The 22,875-nt window shown below is 38.6% G+C and overlaps 1 protein-coding gene across 3 annotated transcripts in view; it reads left to right on the forward strand.

Annotated features, from left to right (window-relative positions):
- The first annotated feature begins 18,179 nt into the window (after positions 1-18,179).
- LOC128649606 (anoctamin-10) overlaps positions 18,180-22,875 on the forward strand; it is a 148,982-nt gene continuing 144,286 nt past the window's right edge. The window contains exon 1 of one of the 3 annotated variants that reach the window (XM_053702982.1): positions 18,180-18,221. Coding sequence is in view for 1 of the 3 variants with exons in the window: in XM_053702967.1 (XP_053558942.1) it covers positions 18,388-18,393 (6 nt within the window). In the remaining 2 variants the exon portion in view is untranslated. Of the gene's footprint in view, positions 18,222-18,289; positions 18,394-18,636; positions 18,733-22,875 lie in introns of those variants that run through there. The other 2 variants (XM_053702967.1, XM_053702974.1) reach the window with 2 other exon arrangements.

Here is a 22,875-nt window from a genome sequence, read left to right on the forward strand (position 1 = left end):
GTTGTTTAAAATTGTATGCTCTGTCTGAATCATGAAAGAATATTTTTGGGTTTCATGTCCCTTTAAATTGTTAAATTTTTTTTGCCTTATTTGCAGCAAACTGGGTACTGGCAGACAGCTGCCAGTACCTAAGATGGCGGCAAATAGGTAGAGGGGGGGAGGGTTAGAGAGCTGTTTGGGGGGGATCAGGGAGTTTGGGAGGTAAGGGGGGATACTACCCTGCAGAAAATATATAACAAAAAACGTATTTTTATACTGGCAGACTTTCGGCCAGTACTTAAGATGGGGGTGACCTTTGGGGGGTGGGGGAGGTAAGAGAACTGTTCGAGAGGGGTCAGGGAGGGATCAGGGGGTGGGATGTGTCAGGTGGGAGGCTGATCTCTACTAAAGCTAAAATTAACCCTACAAGCTACCTAATTAACCCCTTCACTGCTGGGCATAATACAAGTGCATTGACATTTAGCGCCCTTTTAATTACCAAAAAGCAATGCCAAAGCCATATATGTCTGCTATATCTGAACAAAGGGGATCACAGAGAAGCATTTACAACCATTTGTGCCATCATTGCACAAGTTGTTTGTAAATAATTTCAGTGAGAAACCTAAAATTGTGAAAAAGTTAACAATTTGATCGCATTTAGCGGTGAAATGGTGGTACCAAAATGGGCCTAGATCAATACTTTGGGTTGTTTACTAAAAAAATATATATAGTTTTGATATCAAAGGCCTAGATTTAGAGTTTGGCGGTAGCCGTCAAAACCAGCGTTAGAGGCTCCTAACGCTGGTTTTTACCGCCCGCTGGTATTTGGAGTCAGTCAGGAAAGGGTCTAACGCTCACTTTGCAGCCGCGACTTTTCCATACCGCAGATACCCCTACGCCATTTGCGTATCCTATCTTTTCAATGGGATCTTTCTAACGCCGGTATTTAGAGTCTTGGCTGAAGTGAGCATTAGAAATCTAACGACAAAACTCCAGCCGCAGAAAAAAGTCAGTAGTTAAGAGCTTTCTGGGCTAACGCCGGTTTATAAAGCTCTTAACTACTGTGCTCTAAAGTACACTAACACCCATAAACTACCTATGTACCCCTAAACCGAGGCCCCCCCACATCGCCACCACTCTATTAAAAATTTTTAACCCCTAATCTGCCGCTCCGTACACCGCCGCCACCTACATTATCCCTATGTACCCCTAATCTGCTGCCCCTAATACCGCCGACCCCTATATTATATTTATTAACCCCTAATCTGCCGCCCCCAACGTCGCCGTCACCTACCTACACTTATTAACCCCTAATCTGCCGACCGGACCGCACCGCTACTATAATAAATGTATTAACCCCTAATCCGCCTCACTCCCGCCTCAATAACCCTATAATAAATAGTATTAACCCCTAATCTGCCCTCCCTAACATCGCCGACACCTAACTTCAAGCATTAACCCCTAATCTGACCGGAGCTCACCGCTACTCTAATACATTTTTTAACCCCTAAAGCTAATTCTAACCCTAACCCTAACACCCCCCTAAGTTAAATATAATTTTTATCTAACTAAATAAATTAACTCTTATTAAATAAATTATTCCTATTTAAAGCTAAATACTTACCTGTAAAATAAACCCTAATATACAGGGAGTGCAGAATTATTAGGCAAGTTGTATTTTTGAGGATTAATTTTATTATTGAACAACAACCATGTTCTCAATGAACCCAAAAAACTCATTAATATCAAAGATGAATAGATTTGGAAGTAGTTTTTAGTTTGTTTTTAGTTATAGCTATTTTAGGGGGATATCTGTGTGTGCAGGTGACTATTACTGTGCATAATTATTAGGCAACTTAACAAAAAACAAATATATACCCATTTCAATTATTTATTTTTACCAGTGAAACCAATATAACATCTCAACATTCACAAATATACATTTCTGACATTCAAAAACAAAACAAAAACAAATCAGTGACCAATATAGCCACCTTTCTTTGCAAGGACACTCAAAAGCCTGCCATCCATGGATTCTGTCAGTGTTTTGATCTGTTCACCATTGACATTGCGTGCAGCAGCAACCACTGCCTCCCAGACACTGTTCAGAGAGGTGTACTGTTTTCCCTCCTTGTAAATCTCACATTTGATGATGGACCACAGGTTCTCAATGGGGTTCAGATCAGGTGAACAAGGAGGCCATGTCATTAGATTTTCTTCTTTTATACCCTTTCTTGCCAGCCACGCTGTGGAGTACTTGGACGCGTGTGATGGAGCATTGTCCTGCATGAAAATCATGTTTTTCTTGAAGGATGCAGACTTCTTCCTGTACCACTGCTTGAAGAAGGTGTCTTCCAGAAACTGGCAGTAGGACTGGGAGTTGAGCTTGACTCCATCCTCAACCCGAAAAGGCCCCACAAGCTCATCTTTGATGATACCAGCCCAAACCAGTACTCCACCTCCACCTTGCTGGCGTCTGAGTCGGACTGGAGCTCTCTGCCCTTTACCAATCCAGCCACGGGCCCATCCATCTGGCCCATCAAGACTCACTCTCATTTCATCAGTCCATAAAACCTTAGAAAAATCAGTCTTGAGATATTTCTTGGCCCAGTCTTGACGTTTCAGCTTGTGTGTTTTGTTCAGTGGTGGTCGTTTTCAGCCTTTCTTACCTTGGCCATGTCTCTGAGTATTGCACACCTTGTGCTTTTGATGTTGCAGCTCTGAAATATGGCCAAACTGGTGGCAAGTGGCATCTTGGCAGCTGCACGCTTGACTTTTCTCAGTTCATGGGCAGTTATTTTGCGCCTTGGTTTTTCCACACGCTTCTTGCGACCCTGTTGACTATTTTGAATGAAACGCTTGATTTTTCGATGATCACGCTTCAGAAGCTTTGCAATTTTAAGAGTGCTGCATCCCTCTGCAAGATATCTCACTATTTTTGACTTTTCTGAGCCTGTCAAGTCCTTCTTTTGACCCATTTTGCCAAAGGAAAGGAAGTTGCCTAATAATTATGCACACCTGATATAGGGTGTTGATGTCATTAGACCACACCCCTTCTCATTACAGAGATGCACATCACCTAATATGCTTAATTGGTAGTAGGCTTTCGAGCCTATACAGCTTGGAGTAAGATAACATGCATAAAGAGGATGATGTGGTCAAAATACTCATTTGCCTAATAATTCTGCACACAGTGTAGCTACAATATAACGAATAATTATATTGTAGCTATTTTAGGATTAATATTTATTTTACAGGCAACTTTGTAATTATTTTAACTAGGTACAATAGCTATTAAATAGTTAATAACTATTTAATAGTTACCTAGTTAAAATAATTACAAAATTACCTGTAAAATAAATCCTAACTTAAGTTACAATTAAACCTAACACTACACTATCAATAAATAAAATAAATAAAATACCTACAATTATCTAGAATTAAACCTAACACTACACTATCAATAAATTAATTAAATACAATACCTACAAATAAATACAATTAAATAAACTAACTAAAGTACAAAAATAAAAAAGAACTAAGTTAAAAAAAATAAAAAAATATTTACAAACATTAGAAAAATATTACAACAATTTTAAACTAATTACACCTACTCTAAGCCCCCACTCTATTTATTGATGGCAAAAATGCTCTGGTCTTTTGGGGAAGTTTTTGTCTGAAATGCCTGGTCCTTAAGGGGTTAAAATTAAACTTTCATGATTCGGATAGAGTATGCAATTTTTAACAACTTTCCAATTTACTTCTGTTATCAAATTTGCTTCATTCTCTTGGTATCTTTTATTGAAGAGTAGGCTCATAAGGGCTTAGGAGTGTCCACGTGTCTTTAATACCCTATGGCAGCAGTGTTTTGCAACATTGTATAACAAAGCTACAAATAATGTTGCAAAACACTGCTGCCATAGGGTACTAAAGACACTCCTGAGCTCTTATGAGCCTACCTAGTTTTGCTCTTCAATAAAGGATATCAAGAGAATGATGAAAATTTGGTAACAGAAGTAAATTAGAAAGTTGTTTCAAATTGTGTGCTCTATCCAAATCATGAAAGTTTAATTTTGACTTTACTGTCCCTTTAAAGGGATAGTATACACCAATTTTCATATAACTACATGTAATAGACACTACTATAAAGAAGAATATGCACAGATAGTGGTCTAAAAACCTTTTAAAAACTTACTTAGAAGCTCCCAGTTTAGCACTGTTGATGAGGTTAGGCTGAGACACCCAGTAAAAGGGGCTGGGAAAACATGAACAGCAGACACTCCCCCGCTTCCCTGCAAATCAAAAGACAGATTATACAAACAGGAGCCAGCAGGAGTTTCTAAACGTGCATGTACATCTGATACTTTGTGTAAAGGCCAGCCCTCCATCACCTTTACAAGTGAGAGATCAAGGGGTCGATCCGATAAAAATCGTTGCCCGCAAAAGCTGGCGACGCCAATATTTGCGCGGGTTTGGTATCCTATATACGGTGTAACCTATATTTCTGCCGTCGCCCGTAGTTTTTTGGGCCATAGGCAGGTATACCAAACCCGCGCAGTTTGGTATCCAATATACAGCGTAAGGACTTACGTGGCGAAAATGGAAAAATCTTACTCCATTTTCACCTCGCCACAAAAAGCAGCCGTAAGAAGCCTTACGCTGACTATTGGAGCCCCGTAACTCTCTAAACTAGCTGCTAAATAAACCTAACACCTAACGCATGCGCAATGTCTATCTAACTGTCAACCGCGATCTGCTAAATAAAACCTAACACCTAACGCATGCGCAATGTCTATCTACCTGTCAACCGCGATCCCCCGCCGCAATCCCTAATAAAATATTTAACCCCTAAACCGCTGCCATCTACATAAACTAACCCCCTACTGTGAGCCCCTAAAACCGCCGCCATCTACCTTATCTATCCCCTAATCTGACCCCTTACACCGCCGCCAGCTATATTAATATTATTAACCCCTAATCTAATCCCCCTAAAATAATTATCTCTATTACCAGCCCTTAAAAGGGCCTTTTGCGTGGCATTGCCCCAAAGTAACAGCTCTTTTGCCAGCCCTTAAAAGGGCTTTTTGCGGGGCATGCCCCAAAGTAACAGCTCTTTTGCCAGCCCTTAAAAGGGCTTTTGGCGGGGCTTTGTCACAAAGTAAACTGCTCTTTTGCCTGCAATCTACATCCCCCTACACCGCGGCCACCTATAATAAATGTATTAACCCCTAATCTAATCCCCCTACACCGCCGCCAGCTATATTAACTATATTAACCCTAATTATATTAGGGTTAATATAGTTATAGTTATTATATTATATATATTAACTATATTAACCCTAATTATATTAGGGTTAATATAGTTAATATCGTTATTATATTATATATATATATTAAGTATAATAACCCTATCTAACTCTAACATCCTAACTAAACTCTTATTAAAATAAATCTAATATTAATATTATTAATTAAAATATTCCTATTTAAATCTAAATACTTACCTATAAAATAAACCCTAAGATAGCTACAATATAATTAATAATTACATTGTAGCTATGTTAGGGTTTATATTTATTTTACAGGTAAATTGTTAATTATTTCAACTAGGTATAATAGCTATTAAATAGTTAATAACTATTTAATAGCTACCTAGTTAAAATAATTACCCAATTACCTGTAAAATAAATCCTAACCTAAGTTACAAATACACCTACACTATCAATAAATTAAATAAACTACAAATATCTATCTAAAAATACAATTAAATAAACTAAACTAAATTACAAAAAAAACCCCCACTAAATTACAAAAAAATAAAAAAATATTACAAGATTTTTAAGCTAATTACACCTATTCTAAGCCCCCTAATAAAATAATAAACCCCCAAAATAAAAAAAATTCCCTACCCTATTCTAAATTAAAAATAGTTCAAAGCTCTTTTACCTTACCAGCCCTTAAAAGGGCCTTTTGTGGGGGCATGCCCCAAAGAAAACTACTCTTTTGCCTGAAAAAAAAAACACAATACCACCCCCCAACATTACAACCCACCACCCACATACCCCTAATCTAACCCAAACCCCCCTTAAATAAACCTAACACTACCCTCCTGAAGATCTCCCTACCTTGTATTCACCCCGCTGGGCAGAACTCTTCATCCGATCCGGGCGATGTCCAATCAAGCGGCAAAGAAGAAATCTTCATCCCGGCGATGTTTTTCTCCAAGCATCTTCCATCCTGACAGATGTGTAGAAGAGTGCCTTTATGTCTGCAGTTTCTCCAGCACCTGTCTGAGTCTGCAGGGTATATTTGGTGCAGTCTTTGGGGTGTAAGGTACCAGCGGGATAGCAGTTTGATATTGGTTTCTAATGCGCTTATTGATATAGAGCTTTTTGCAGTTGTTGTAAGTATTTGTTGTTTTTCTTTTGGTATGAGGGAGATTTGTAATTCTGTTTCCAACTTGGTTATATATGGTGGATCAGGTATGGTATCTGCGTTTGCTATTAGCTTATAAAATAATGACAATAGGTGTCTTGATGTTGTCCCTGTGTAGCTTACATGTTCAAACGTTCTCAGTGGTCTTGTTAAATTAGTTCTAAGCTTGTACGTATGAATGTAGTTCCGTATTTGGAAATATGATAGCCAATGTTTGACGTGGAAGCCTGGTTCAGTTTTAAGATCTATCATGGGTTTTAGTAATCCAGTGCAGTGCAGAATGCTGAAGATTGGGATGTTGTTCATAAAGTTATTGATATTTAAATGAGCAGGGGATTTGTTAAATGGCAGGTCTGGGTTTCTTAAGATTGGTGTTAAGTGTAATGGTATTGAAGACAGTGTAGTGTAGTATTATATTATCCCAAAGTTTTAAAGTGTCCAGGATTAAGTTGTTGTTATGAATGAGGGGACATCTGTTTTTATCAATAATACCCCACATGCTACCCAGGTTGCCCACCTTTGCTATATTTGCTATATCCTCCTCTAATATAACCCATTTTTTCTGTTCCCCACCTCTGTGCCAGTTCCAGATTCAGATTAGGTCAGAGGCTTGGTAATAGAGAAGAAGGTTGGGGATTCCCAGACTGCCTTTTTCCTTGGGTCTGTATGTTAGGTGTTTAGCCATTCTAGGTCTTTGATCTAGCCAGATAAAATTGTTTTAAAGGGGATTTGTATGGTGTTGAGAAAGGATTTGGGGAGTGCTAAAGGGATAGTTTGGGATAAGTATAAATTTGTGGGCAATATGTTCCTTTTTCCTGCTGCCACACTACCCAGCCAGGAAATATGTTTTGAGTGCCATGTTGTTAGTTCCAGTTTTATGTTAGAGAGGAGTGTGGAATAGTTGTTATCGTATAAGTCATTATTGCTCTGGGAGAATTTTATCCCCAAATATTTAATCATGTGTGTGTTAGTTTGGTATTTAAATCGTTGTTTGATAGTTAGTAGAATATCTGGGGGAACGTAAACTTGCCTTATTTTTTAAACTTAGTGCTCTGTATTTATTTATTTTTATTTTACAAATTTTATTGAGGTGTTAAAGCAAACATTGCAAACATATAAAAAAAACTATATGCAGTACATGAGTTTTTACAAGCTTAACATATGAATGTCTTAAATGGTTAAAATAAAACAAATTCTTAAGACAAAAAAAAACTGGATCCAAGGTACTTCATAAAGCAGTGTTGTACATACACAAGATAAATTTGACACAATACAACACCTCAGTTTTTACTTAAAGGACCAGTCAACACAGTAAGTTTGCCAATTTTAAAAGTTGTCTTTTTCCACTCCCTCTGTACCAGGTGACAGCCATCAGCCAATCACAAATGCATACACGTACCATGTGACAGCCATTCACAAATGCATACACATATTCTTGCACATGCTCAGTAGGAGCTGGTGACTCAAAAAGTTTAAATATAAAAAGTCTGTGCACATTTTGTTAATGGAAGTAAATTGGAAAGTTGTTTAAAATGGCATGCTCTATCTGAATAATAAAAGTTTAATTTTGATTGAGTGTCCCTTTAACTTACAAAGTAAATATATCTAAATACTTAAAAGGAGTGTTTTACATGCATTAGGAAATGCATACACCTCAGTTTTTAAAAAAAACTATCGCCTAGATTTAGAGTTCTGCGTTAGCCGTCCAAACCAGCGTTAGGGGGTCCTAACGCTGGTTTTGGCTGCCCGCTGGTATTTAGAGTCAGTCAGGAAAGGGTCTAACGCTCACTTTCCAGCCGCGACTTTTCCATACCGCAGATCCCCTTACGTCAATTGCGTATCCTATCTTTTCAATGGGATCTTTCTAACGCTGGTATTTAGAGTCTTGGCTGAAGTGAGCGTTAGAACTCTAACGACAAAACTCTAGCCACAGAAAAAAGTCAGGAGTTAAGAGCTTTATGGGCTAACGCCGGTTCATAAAGCTCTTAACTACTGTGCTCTAAAGTACACTAACACCCATAAACTACCTATGTACCCCTAAACCGAGGTTCCCCCACATCGCCGCCACTCTAATAAATTTTTTTAACCCCTAATCTGCCGACTACACAACGCCGCAAACTACATTATCCCTATGTACCCCTAATCTGCTGCCCCTAACACCGCCGACACCTACATAATATTTATTAACCCCTAATCTGCCCCCACCAACGTCGCCGCTACCTTACCTACACTTATTAACCCCTAATCTGCCGACCAGACCTCGCCGCCAATATAATAAATGTATCAACCCCTAAACCGCCTCACTCCCGCCTCAAAAACTCTATAATAAATAGTATTAATCCCCAATCTGCCCTCCCTAACATCGCTGACACCTAACTTCAAGTATTAACCCCTAATCTGCCGACCGGACCTCACAGCTACTCTAATAAATGTATTAACCCCTAAAGCTAAGTCTAACCCTAACCCTAACACCCCCTAAGTTAAATATAATTTAAAACTAACAAAATAAAATAAATCTTATTAAATAAATTAATCCTATTTAAAGCAAAATACTTACCTGTAAAATAAACCCTAATATAGCTACAATATAACGAATAATTATATTGTAGCTATTTTAGGATTAATATTTATTTTACAGGCACAATAGCTATTAAATAGTTAATAACTATTTAATAGCTACCTAGTTAAAATAATTACAAAATTACCTGTAAAATAAATCCTAACCTAAGTTACAATTAAACCTAACACTACACTATCAATAAATTAATTAAATAAACTACCTACAATTATCTACAATTAAATCAACTAAACTAAATTACAAAAAATAAAAAAAAGATTACAAGAATATTAGGCTAATTACACCTACTCTAAGCCCCCTAAAAAAATAACAAAGCCCCCCAAAATAAAAAAATGCCCTACCCTATTCTAAAATAAAAAGTTTACAGCTCTTTTACCTTACCAGCCCTTAAAAGGGTCTTTTGCGGGGCATGCCCCAAAGAAATCAGCTCTTTTGCCTGTAAAAAAACATACAATACCCCCCCCCAACATTACAACCCACATACCCCTAATCTAACCCAAACTCCCCTTAAAAAACCTAACACTAAGCCCCTGAAGATCTCCCTACCTTATCTTCACCACGCCGGGTATCACCGATCCGTCCAGAAGAGGCTCCGAAGTCTTCATCCTATCCGGCAAGAAGAGGTCCAGAAGAGGCTCCGAAGTCTTCATCCTATCCGGCAAGAAGAGGACATCCGGACCAGTAGACATCTTCATCCAGGCGGCGTCTTCTATCTTCATCCATCCGGCGTGGAGCGGGACCATCTTGAAGCAGCCGACACTGATCCATCCTCTTCTTCCCGCGACTCCCGACGAATGAAGGTTCCTTTAAGGGACGTCATCCAAGATGGCGTCCCTTCAAATTCCGATAACTGATAGGATTCTATCAGCCAATTGGAATTAAGGTAGGAAAATTCTGATTGGCTAATTGAATCAGCCAATCAGATTCAAGTTCAATCCGATTGGCTGATCCAATCAGCCAATCAGATTGAGCTCGCATTCTATTGGCTGTTCCAATCAGCCAATAGAATGCGAGCTCAATCAGCCATCAGCCAATCATAAATGCATACACGTACCATGTGACAGCCATCAGCCATTCACAAATGCATACACACTTATTCTTGCACATGCTCAGTAGGAGCTGGTGACTCAAAAAGTTTAAATATAAAAAGTCTGTGCACATTTTGTTAATGGAAGTAAATTGGAAAGTTGTTTAAAATGGCATGCTCTATCTGAATAATAAAAGTTTAATTTTGATTGAGTGTCCCTTTAACTTACAAAGTAAATATATCTAAATACTTAAAAGCAGTGTTTTACATGCATTAGGAAATGCATACACCTCAGTTTTTTTTATTATTTAAACAATGTATATAACTATATATCCCCTTTAAGTGTCATTAAATAACTAGTGAAGTGTTATCCCCAAATAGTAGACAAGGACTTCTCATGTACCCCTAAAATATTACCTTTGTCTGAGGGTTTTTTCGAGAAATAAAGAAAAGACTATAGTATCTAACCTCAAAGAAATTAACATATTTATTAGCTCAATGAACAAGTTGTTTAACTGCGTACATAGTCTATTGGTTTTGTAAACATGACAATAAAGATTAGGAGGCCTATCAATCCTGCTTTTAAAATAAAGATAGCAAGAGAACGAAGAAAAATTAATAATAGGAGTAAATTAGAAATTTGCTTAAAATTGCATGCTCTATCTGAATCATGAAAGAAAAAAATTTGGATTCAGTGTCCATTTAAAATATAGGATGCTGAGGGTTGCAAAATATGTGCACCTGTTAAAAAAAAATACAACATTCATCACCACATCTTAATGTAAGTAACAAGTAAATGAGAGATCTGTTATGTTCCACTGTCTCGGACGCTGACAGTGAAGACACAACTTAGCATATATAAGTGTGAAGTGGGCACATATCTAATATACCTACTGTTAACAGTATTACGCTTATTATGACTATCACTAAATATAAAACAGGTAGAGAAATATATACTTAAAGCTATTTAATATCAAAAAAGTTCCTAGTGTCAATAGCAATCGAATTATGGAATAGATGGAATAAATGTTCAGCTTTAGTACAAGCTAACTACGTAGAGCCTGGTATTCCTTCCCTTAGCCCACTAAAACTTTAACGCTGTCTGAAGAATAGTAAAAGCTCTGCAGTGTCCAATGCCCAATCCAAGAGTTCTCACATATGTTGGCTCTCGTAGTGTAGCTCTGTCGGAAAATGTCTAACACATCAGTGGAAGGAGCCACATTCAGATATATGGGTCGCAGTTTAGGGTGATCAAGTTGCCATGCTGATTATGCATGCAGTCGATTGTTGACCAGTAAAAGGTCTCGGCCAGAATAAAACTCTTCTCCAACTGACCCTCCTTTGTGCTGATATGGTCCATCCACGGGCTCCATGGCTGTGCAATTTGGCAGTTTTCCAGGGTACATGGGGTCAATGGCTCCTGCTTGAGTGTAAGGTCTGTACATCTGGTCTGATCCGCTGCAGTAAGTTGCATATGCAGGGTTTTAACTAGAGATGAGGGTGACCTTTTGATGGTATTTTTACTTTCATGAGGCTGTGCCGATAACATTTGCTTGAGTCTTTGGCTCGTTGAGAGGTCCTCCATCTCCTCCACTTCAGGTTTAGCAACATCCCGCTCCATATTCTCAGGCTTAGCTAGGAACACAAGGTGACCCAGTCTAGTAATACGTTTTCACTCAAATTCTTTAAGTAGGGTCTGCACAGCTAAGCAGAATTCTTCCATGTTTATACAACAATAGAACCTGCAGGTCATTACACCTTTCAACAAGTATTGCAACACACCCTTGGCATTGTGATACGGCATAAACCCGAAGGTACTCTGCTGGGGGGGGGGGGGTCGGTGGGAGGCTGCAACCTCAATAAAAGCTCTGGTGTTCTGTTGCTGGCAGCTAACTCTTTGATTTTAGGATCATCAGATGGAAAACAATTAGCTTGTCTGGAATATATATAACTTCATGCCACAAAGTCCAGTAAGGGAACAGCACACAGGAGTAAAAGATGTGCACGGTAGACCTAGGGTGCTGCCAAGCCCTAATACACATATATAAAGATAAGCAGGGTCTCCAGCACTTTTCAAACAGACTTTATTTGTACACAGATAGCTATCTGTGTACAAATAAAGTCTGTTTGAAAAGTGCTGGAGACCCTGCTTATCTTTATATAACTTCATGCCAGATGGAATCTTTTTAAGGTATTTTGTCAAGCTAAATCGTCAAGTCTGGCGCAGCACTTAAAACTGCGACCTATCATGGCCGCCACCCTGAATTTCCCCCTGCTCTGTATTTTTTAATCTTCATGCAGATATTTAGGTTAGTGTGCGTTCTTGTTTTTTATTTCCATTGCCTTTTTCAGTTTGTGGATGTTCTTGTAGCTCCTTGGTTATTTTGTTTGGCTTAGTTTTCCTCCTCTTGTTCTATTGCCATGAGTAATAGCCAGGATCAAGCAGCAGGTCTCCTCAGTAATTCTGATTGCTGCAGCCTAGCCTTGCAGAACTTGGTTTGTGGATCTAGTTCAGATGTCCCGTTGTCCTCCGTGGCCTCTTCCTTTGCGCCATGACCTTCTGTCTCAAGGTCCGTTTTTTCATCAGGATCTCAAATCTCTAAGCTTGATGGTTTAGAGATTGAAGCTTAGGTCTTAGACAGAGAGTTTTTTCTGATTCTGTCATTGAGACTTGATTCAGGCCGTAAACAAGGAAGATTAATCACAAGGTTTGGAAGGATTTTATTTCTTGGTGTGTGAAGCATCATTTCAGCTGGCACTTTTCTGGAATTCCTACAATTCTTCAATTTCTCCAAGATGGTTTGGATAAGAGTTTATCTGCCAGTTCTTTCACAAGAAGATTGCTAAATTTCTGAATATTCAGAGTTTTGTTCAGGCTTTAGTCAGGATTAAGCAAGTGTTTAAATCTGTTTTTCCTCCTTTGAACCTTAATTTTGTTCTAAGAGTTTTGCAGGTTTCTTCTTTAGAACATATGCATAATTTGGATATTCAGCTTTTGCTCTGGACGGTTTTGTTTTGTTTGGCCATTTCTTCTGCTAGAATAATTTCTGAATTGTCTTCTCTTTCTTGTGAGCCTCCTTATCATGTTTTTTTTAATCAAGATAAGGCAGTTTTGAGTACTAAATTTGATTTTTTTTGCCTAAAGTGGTTTCTGCGGATAAAATTAATTGTGAAATTATTGTTACTTCTTTTTGTCCTAATCTGAAGAAATCTAAGGAGATGCTTCTCCACAACTTGGATGTAGTCAGAACTTTGGAGTTTTATTTACAGGCTACTAGGGATGTTAGGCAATCCTCTAGTTTGTGTGTTCATTTTTCCAGTTCCAGGAAGGGTAAGACTTACTTGGAGGTAGGACAGTCTCCTCCTAAATGTATTAATGACCATTCTACTAGATCAGTGGCTATCTCCTTGGCTTTTAAGAATGAGGCATCTGTTGATCAAATTTGAAGGCAGCTACTTAGTCTTCCTTACATACTTTTTCTAATTCTACCATTTCGATGTTTTTGCTTCCTCTGAAAAAGCTTTTAGTAGAAAAGTTTTTTAGACAGCTGTTTCTAGTCATTAAGTGTTTGTTGTATATCCTATATAATAAAAGGCCAAGTGTGTTTGTCCGAAGCTGTCATGCGCAGTAGAGACTGCGGGCGAGGACAAACAAACTTGGCCTACCTCACCTGGTGTTTGGCGTGGAGTGGGCGTGACGTGGACGGGCGTGACATGGGTGGGGCCGGGTGTGACATGGGCAGGGCTGTGTGTGGCCGGGCCAGATACACTAAAGAGAGAGGGGAGAGAGAGCAAAAGAGGGGGAAGAGAGAGAGCAAAAGAGAGGGGGGAGAGCACAAAAGAGGGGCGAGAGAGCGCAAAAGAGGGGGGAGAGAGCGCAAAAGAGGGGGGAAAGAGCGCAAAAGAGGGGGGAGAGAGAGCAAAAGAGAGGGGGAGAGAGAGCAAAAGAGAGGGGGAGAGAGCTCAAAAGAGAGGGGGAGAGAGCTCAAAAGAGGGGGGGAGAGAGCGCAAAAGAGGGGGGGGGAGAGAGCGCAAAAGAGGGGGGGAGAGAGCGCAAAAGAGAGGGGGGAGAGAGCGCAAAAGAGAGGGGGGAGAGAGCGCAAAAGAGAGGGGGGAGAGAGCGCAAAAGAGAGGGGGGGAGAGAGCGCGAAAGAGAGGGGGGAGAGAGCGCAAAAGAGGGGGGAGAGAGCGCAAAAGATGAGGGAGAGAGAGCAAAAGAGGGGGGAGAGAAAAAGAGAGGAGAAAGAGCGCAAAAAGAGGGGGGAGAGAGCGCAAAAGAGAGGGGGGAGAGAACAAAAGAGGGGGGAGAGAGAGCAAAAGAGGGGGGAGAGAGAGCAAAAGAGGGGGGAGAGAGAGCAAAAGAGGGGAGAGAAAGAGAGCAAAAAAGGGAGAAAAAGCAAAAGAGGGGGGAGAGAGCAGAAGAGGGGCGGGGAAGAGAGAACACAAAAGAGAGGAGGGAGAGAGAGGGAGCAAGGGTTGGAACCGCGGTACTTAAAAAAATTGGCCCGTGTACACGGGCTTTAGGACTAGTATATATATATATATATATAATTATTATTTTTTTTGCAGCATAAAAAAAAGAAGAAATTAAACATTTTGGTAATCCGACCATCGTTACTCATGGACTCTGCGGCTTGGGCATTACTTTCCCAGGAGTAATGGTGCGATGCCTCTCACCTCCTATGAAAAAAAAATATTTTTAAAGGCAATATTCCGTTTGACAAAGGTTATATTTAAAGGTGGCAATGTATTCAGACAAGCAGCTAATAAATGTTTATCATATTTAAAGATGCTTCAAAAGCTACCTTTCAAATTGATGGGACGCTCACTTAGACTCCCCACTGGGACTCTGATTTCTTATGCAGCTATTTCAAAGGACAAAATAAAGGTAAAGAAGATGTGTGTGTAAACAATTTAGTAAACTCCAGCAGGTAAACCTGATCGTTGGGAACGCATTCAAATGGAGAAAAGTTTACAGTGCGATGTTCCTGGAGGTGATGTTGATCAGATTTTCTCTGCTCATCATACGACCTTAAAGGGACATATAAGTGCACAATTAAAATGCTCTTATGTGTAAGATGATTTTATTATTGCACTATTTCTTATATAAGCAGGTGTTTAGCCCCCTGTTAAAGTCAGCTTCATAGCAGCAATGCAGTACTAAGGCCTAGCTGAACTCATTGAGTAAGCCAATGACAGGGGCTAGCTCCCAGTAGTGATTTTGGCTACTAAGCCTACCTAGGTATGCTTTTCAGCAAAAGGATACAAAGAAAACAAAATAAATTTAATAATGTAAGTAAACTGAAACGTCTTTAAAATTGTATTTGAATTATAAAAGTATAATTTTATGCCCCTTTAATCCCAGACTAAATATTATTTCATTTTAATAACCCTGAAGCAGCCTCTCCTCGTCCTCCATTTTTTCCAAAACCTGTGTTATTATAGGAAAGCAACTCACTAAATTGCACTTATTTTTTTATTATTCCATAATACAGGTAGTAGCAAATTCAATGTGATTAGAATGTGCATTAAAAGAGAAATAGATGCGTATGTATCTGTACCCCACCAACTCAAACACACTGGATTGCATACCCCCCAACTGTCCCGATTTTCGCGGGACAGTCCCGATTTTAGGGGTCTGTCCCTCTGTCCCGATTTGCCCCAGGCATTTAAAAAAAAATTATTTTTTTTTTTTAAATTCTATTGGGCCCATACTCAGAAGCAGCTGGCTTTGCTCTCACAGGGTTAGATACCTGTTGAATTCCCTGTGGAAAAGGAATGGTGTGTGGGTTAAGCAGGAGTAAGAAGGCTGTATACACTCTGACCAAGGGTAATGGTGACCTCTCTAACCTACCTCTGGTAATGATGATATCTAACCCCTGGTGATAATACTAGCATGCCTTCAGTTTTATACAATGAGCAGTGCTAATACCAGGGTAACGAACAGTGGCAGCCGCAGACTGCCAGCTAATGTGATTGCCAACCCCAGGACCCCATACAATGAATTACAGATACGCATATATGATGTAGTGCGTGTGTCTATCTGTATCCATAACTGTGTGTGTGTATCTGTATGTATAAGTTTATGCTATGTAGTGTGTGTGTGTCTGCATGTATAAATGTAAGCTATGTAGTGTGTGTATGTGTAGGCTTACCATAATTTTTAGAGTTGAAACTGGGACCACCTGGTGCGGTGCCAGTGGGGGTGTGGTCAGGAGCGTGGTCAAGGGGGCGTGGCAATTACCGGTCCTTTTAAAGTAGTAGCTTTTATGTGTGTAATGTTTCGTGGATACTCTACCCTTCCTCAGTCAAACAAGTGAATCACACAGTTTAAATAGACCATAACACCACCCCCTAGTGAAAAAGGCACCATTATGTTGTCATGGCAAATGAATCATTAATTTAAATCTCAGATTCTAAATAATGCCAAACATCAAGCATAATTATCATTTTCATAATTATCAATTTCACAATGTAATATCTGCAGTGTAATATGTGTTTTATGTGTCTAAGGAACAGAGCCAAATACTGATAAGGCATAAATACAACAATGAATGAAAGTAAAAAAGAAACACATACCCGCTAAAGCTGTTTAAGAGACTACTCTATACCATAATGATTATAGCTAAAATGCTATTCTGCATGAAGTAAAGCAAGATCCAGGCCAAAAATCCTTCCTGTCTGTACTTCCTAGTCATACCCACATGATTCCCCTAAAGGTGTATTACCGGCAATGTCACCAGGGGTCGGCGGGGGGGGGGGGGGGGGTTAAATTCTTAGAAAAATAAACCAACTAATACTACAAAATTAAAAAACCCTATGCTGCTCACTCAACCTGTATTACTAAATGTAAACTTTGAAGGACACGAACGTTAAGCTAAGCAGGGCTGTATGTAACAAAGTACCAGCATCCAACTATGCTGGAGAGCCACAGTCCAGTCATTTTGAATGATGTGTCTGGGTTTCAGGTGGTCTGAAACCCGGACACGTGATTTGAAACCTGGAGGTGGCAACCCTACTGGGACAGAATGAACAACTGGGTGAGACACTGGGACAGCGCCTCCAAACCGGGACAATCCCAGTAAAAGTGGGACTTCTGGTAAGCCTATGTGTATCTGCATGTATAAGTGTATGCTATGTAGTGTGTGTGTGTCTGCATGTATAAGTGTATACTATGTAGTGTCTGTGTATCTGCATGTGTAAGTGTATGCTATGTAGTGTGTATGTATCTGCATGTATAAGTGTATGCTATGTAGTGTGTGTGTGTCTGCATGTATAAGTGTATACTATGTAGTGTGTGTGTATCTGCATGTGTAAGTGTATGCTATGTAGTGTGTATGTATCTGCATGTATAAGTGTATGCTATGTAGTGTGTGTGTATCTGCATGTATAAGTGTATGCTATGTAGTGTGTGTGTATCTGCATGTATAAGTGTATGCTATATGTAGTGTGTGTGTATCTGCATGTATAAGTGTATGCTATGTAGTGTGTGTGTACCTGCATGTATAAGTGTATGCTATGTAGTGTGTGTGTATTTGCATGTGTAAGTGTATGCTATGTAGCATGCTACTGTGCATTTTTGCTGACTTTAAAGGCCAGAATCTAGAATATTAATAGGGAATGCAGAGAGTAGTTTTAAAGAATTTATTAATAAATGTGCAATTAAGATAAAAATATTTAGCAATGTCTTTGCAAAGGCTAATTAAATACAGCGCTCACATAGCCATACCAGTGGTTTGAGCTTGTGTTTGATTTGCTGCCTAAGTGTATTAAAATATATGACTTTATTTAGAATTTTATTTTTATTACTTTGGTCTTATGATTTATTAAGCCCCGCCCACCACATTTCAATTTTTTTGCGCGGGGGGGGGGGGGGTGTCCCTCTTTTGAATTTTGAAATGTTGGGAGGTATGCATCTATCTATCTATTTATATGTGCATTCTAATATAGACAGAAAAAATAGATACAAACAGCCAAAAAACACGCTATATATTACATTTATATACATATGACATATGTATACATACAGTATACTCTGAAACATGTTAAAAAAATGCTCCAATGTGCTAGATAATTCTACTATTGCTATTTTGTGCTTGTAACAGTGTTTAACCCCTGCTGGTGGGTTACAAACATAGTTAAATCCAGCTCCAAAGAAGGAATGCAGTAAGGGGAGTTCGCTTAGCTGAACACCAAACATAAGTGAGTGCAGCTTTTATCTTCCTTGATTGTAAATCAGTTATGCAAATATCAGCTGAAGGAGACACTGCCTTTAACACAGAATACATAATGAGTTAATACAGACTAGCAGGAGGAGATCAGCAGATTGCATTTGATCATGCCTTGGTTTGTTATTGTGTGACTGACTATGAAAGTAAGTACATGATTCTATGCAGGCTGGCACAAGCTCCACCCTCAGACATGTTTCTTTATCTATGCTGTTGTTTTTTTAACCACACAATAATGATCATTATTTAGGAAGTTAATCATTTATCTGCCTAAAAAAAAGGAATAGAAAATAAGGAATAAATAAAGCAAGTTCATTGATACTGCTCCGGGGGGAAGGCCTGTGACGCACAAAACAGGAACAAACTTTCATTGCTTCTTTGTAGTCAAGTGCACGCCCAGCAGCTGGACGGACCAGTCTGGCTGGCTGCTGCATATCTTTGGGAAATTGTTGTTTGGAGTAGTTGTCTATGAAGAAACTAAAAAGGTAAAAGTACAATTTTTATAATGAACTTGCATTATCTTGATGTACAATTAACTCGTTTTTAAGATGCAGACTTATTATGGGATACAGTCAGATGATTAATTACTTTATTACACTTTTCATTCCTGCTATATATTGTAAGTAAATACAGCAGCCACTGTGCAGAAACCTACATCACAGTTACTACTATAAGAACATATTTACATGCTATTATAATAATATTCTCATAGTCAAATAACCAATTGTAAAATCTCCCAATAATTCCACATATTTTAAATGTACTGTACAATATAATGTATAGTTATGTATATAATTAAGTGGGTTTTTTTTTGGGGGGGGGGGGAACTGTTGCATTATACAAACCCATAGATTGATTGATTGTTTGAATAACAGAAGCACAATAGAAAAAAGAATAGAAGGAAAATTGCATTTTTTAACTCTATGTATAGTTTTTAACTCTTAAAAAGACACCAGATGTTTTGGAATGCACATAGTTGACTAAATCAATCTATAAAAGCTACTTTTTCAAAACCTCCGCATTTTCCAGGTACAGCGTCTGGGTTGGCTGTGTGCAATAAAGGGTTAAGTACCCAAACCTCTGAACATGCCATTGGAAATATCATGGTATCTAATACTATTTTATAAAATCTAATTGCAACATAAACATAATTGCTAAAGCCGTTCTTTTTTGCGGCTGCAGTATACTGGAGTGTGGGACAGTAGAGCCCAGTATGCCATCAACTAATTATATCCCTTAAAAGCAGGGATGGGGAACCTTGGCCCTCCTGATGTTGCAGAACTACTTTACCCATGATGCTTAGGCACTCTGAAGTCCAGTTGAGCATCATGGGATATGTAGTTCTGAAACATCAAAGGACCAAGGTTCCCCATCCCTGCTTTACAGGTTAGACCTCTAAAAGTGATTTTTTGCAAACACACGTATTGCACACATGCTTTTTATGGAATCTGAAGCGCATTACTGTGTTTTCTCTATGCCGATTTTATTTTCCTATTTCAGGGAAATATATATTTATAACATTATTCAGTAAATAAAACCCATTAATCAGTTTGTAATTAACTTACAAATTGTATTTCATTAGAAGTTAAAGTGAATGTAAATTTTGGTGCTAAAGTGCCCGTTTTTTAAAAATTTGATTAAAAACAGGGGCACTTTAATTCATCAAAATTTACATTTCACTCCTGTTGTGAAAAAAAACTTACCTTTTAATCTTCACAGCAGCTCCAGCTTCCTCCGGTCGTTGCAAGCCATTTCTGATGTCAGAAATGATGGATAGGTCATCCTCCAATCACGGCTTCCCCCCCGGTGAATCAGTGTCTGATTAAACACTGTGATTGGAGGAAGCCGGATTCCTCATTTTAGACCCAGGAAGAGGCTTTGCGATGGGTGGAGGAAGCTGGAGCTGCTGTGAAGATTAAAAGGTAAGTTTTTTTTTTTTTTTTTTTTTTTTTTTTTTTTTTCTCTCTCTTAACAGGAGTGAAATGTAAATTTTGCTGAATTATTGTGCCCCTGTTTTTAATAAAAATTTAAAAAACCGGGCACTTTAGCATCAAAATTGACATTCACTTTAATGTGGCTAATTCTTTAACGGAATAGGTCAAAATTGAAATGTGCATGGGAGCATTTCAATGATAAATAGAAGCATTTTTGCAGTATACTTCAATTAGCAAAAATGCTTCAAGTAAAAGTTATTACTGTGTTTCTGTGGCATACGCACATATGCTATATGGGCCTGTGCACCAGTATTCAAGCTCAGAGAGCTGGCAGTGGTTTATTGTGCATGTGAAGACTTAATTTGTGTCATATAAGCCACTGCTGACTCTCTTTTAAGAAGGTATAGGGTTTGAATACTGGTGCACGGGCCCTGACAACATATGTGCATATGCTGCTGCACATCACTTATAACTTTTGCTAACGTAAGTGTATTGCATCAATGCTTTTATTTAAAATTTAATTGCACGTTTCAATTTTGACCTTGTTGCATCTAAAAGAGAGCATTTTAAAATGTATAAGGATTTAGTTATTCATAAATGGTTGTTTCTGACCTAAATAAAAGAGTTTGCTTTAAAGCTTATGAAGGCATGTGATTGTCTACCATTAGAGCTGTAGGAGTTGTTTTTAACAACCAGTAAACAATATGTGCCTAGGGAAATAGTGTAGACAAACATGCAGTCACTCCCAATGAGCCTGCAATTAAGTTTAGTGGATGCAAGGGTTAAAAATGCTCTCTAGTCTGTACTAGACCTAGAAAATCACTGTTTAATGCCACTGACACTGATCTATCAATGCTGCCACCACACATGACAATTGGACTGGGGAGTTCTAGGTTTCCCAGAATTAACTGCTAACAACCCAGAAACATAAGTCAGCAAAATCACAATACTGTTATATCTGTCTCTTTTGTGTCATAATTCAGATATTAGACAAAGGCAGAACATAATAAATGAAGATTTATTATGAACAAAATAGTCACAGTGCATATTAAATAAAAGACAATTAACAAACAATTATACTATGCAAGCATATTAAAAGGGGAAAATAGCAGAATCTATTACTTTATAAACATAGTTTCTGTCCAAAGAGAGATTGTAGAAACAAAATGTCTATCCATGTCTGATGCCTCACAAATGATTGTCACATTTTTAAAATCATAGTACACATTGAACAAATTTTGAGATCACCTTCAGTTATTAGCCCAGCACTTTATAGGAGGGCAGGAATATGTACTGCCCTCTTTATGGCGGGCAATAAAGCAGTTTCCAAGATCTAGCTGACAATATGAAATACATTATAATGTTATATTTTTGCCACATTTATTCACCCATTATAATAGCATCATTAAAATTAACCTGAGACATCCTAGTTTGAAATATTGTCAGCTATGAGTATTTGATGCTGACATGTTTTTCATCAGCCAATTTTGGACATTTTTGCTAATAAACTAAGTAGAACAATAAATATAAATACTCTAAGATCTTACTTGGAAAGAAACCAACCATTTAAAGTTACCCAAGCCACAAATTGAAATTGCTAGCCACACCTTCGCAGACATCCCAACCCTTCCGGAAGTCTCCTGCATTGAAATAGTGTCTCCCTGACACCCGCAAACTAAACATAATATCCCAGAAACTTGGCTATATAAGGTTAGTGAGCTCGGCCTGTCTGGGGGACGGGGCTGCTTTTACACACTGGGTGCCTATTGGCTGAGCGACCTACTCATATACTCCAGCCCGGCCGGGGTATTCAGAAATCCTATTGATCAGTGGCATAGACCCTCCCCCTTGTATGATTGGCCTTAGAGAACGCCCTTGCCATGACTATACGGAATGTACTCGTAACCGGGACTGGTGGTTATGACAGAGAGAGAATAGACAATTATATTTAGGAGGAGCAGTGGATTATATTTACCGACAGGTAGAAACACAATTTTTCATTTAATTTACTGTCTATGCACTGAATTTATATCGTCAGATGTAACCTCATAATGTGGAAGTGCTCTCAAAGTCCCCCAAACTATGGTCCTGAATTTAACAAAATACACGGGATGTAGGATATCTAACTAAAATAAAAGGCATTATTGTACAGTGCAAATATGTTTTTATATAGGCACAATTGGGTTAAATGGGTAATGCCAATTCTAAAAGATGCTTAGGTGAATTTCTGTTTAGTAATTTGTTTATTCACTTAGTATGTAAGAGATGTGTAATTAGCACAAAGTCCTAGACCCAGACCCTGTGTGTTGTGTAATATTCATATGTAGACATTCCAACTCGTCAGTTGAGTCAATGGTAGGGTGACCCATATTGCCACTTTAAAAAGGGACACATGAAAAATACATGTCAGGGATGTTTTCAGAGCTGTTTAAAGAAATGTTTTGTACAAGAACCCTGACATATGTATTTATCATATGTGTCCCTTATTAAAGCGGCAATATGGTCAGCCTAGTCAATGGGCATCCTGTAAAACATTGGGGGGGGGGGTCTGAGGTGGGGTACTTCCCTGAAATGAGTTTTTGCAGGTTGGGATGTCTGCCTTTGTTGTAGAAAGATATATCCACTTCAGGGAAATTCAGAGCAATTTACTTTCAATCTTCACTCACACCATTCCAGATACTGGTTAGCTTAGGA

The sequence above is a fragment of the Bombina bombina genome, chromosome 1 (genome assembly GCF_027579735.1).
Source record: "Bombina bombina isolate aBomBom1 chromosome 1, aBomBom1.pri, whole genome shotgun sequence".
NCBI lineage: Eukaryota > Metazoa > Chordata > Amphibia > Anura > Bombinatoridae > Bombina > Bombina bombina.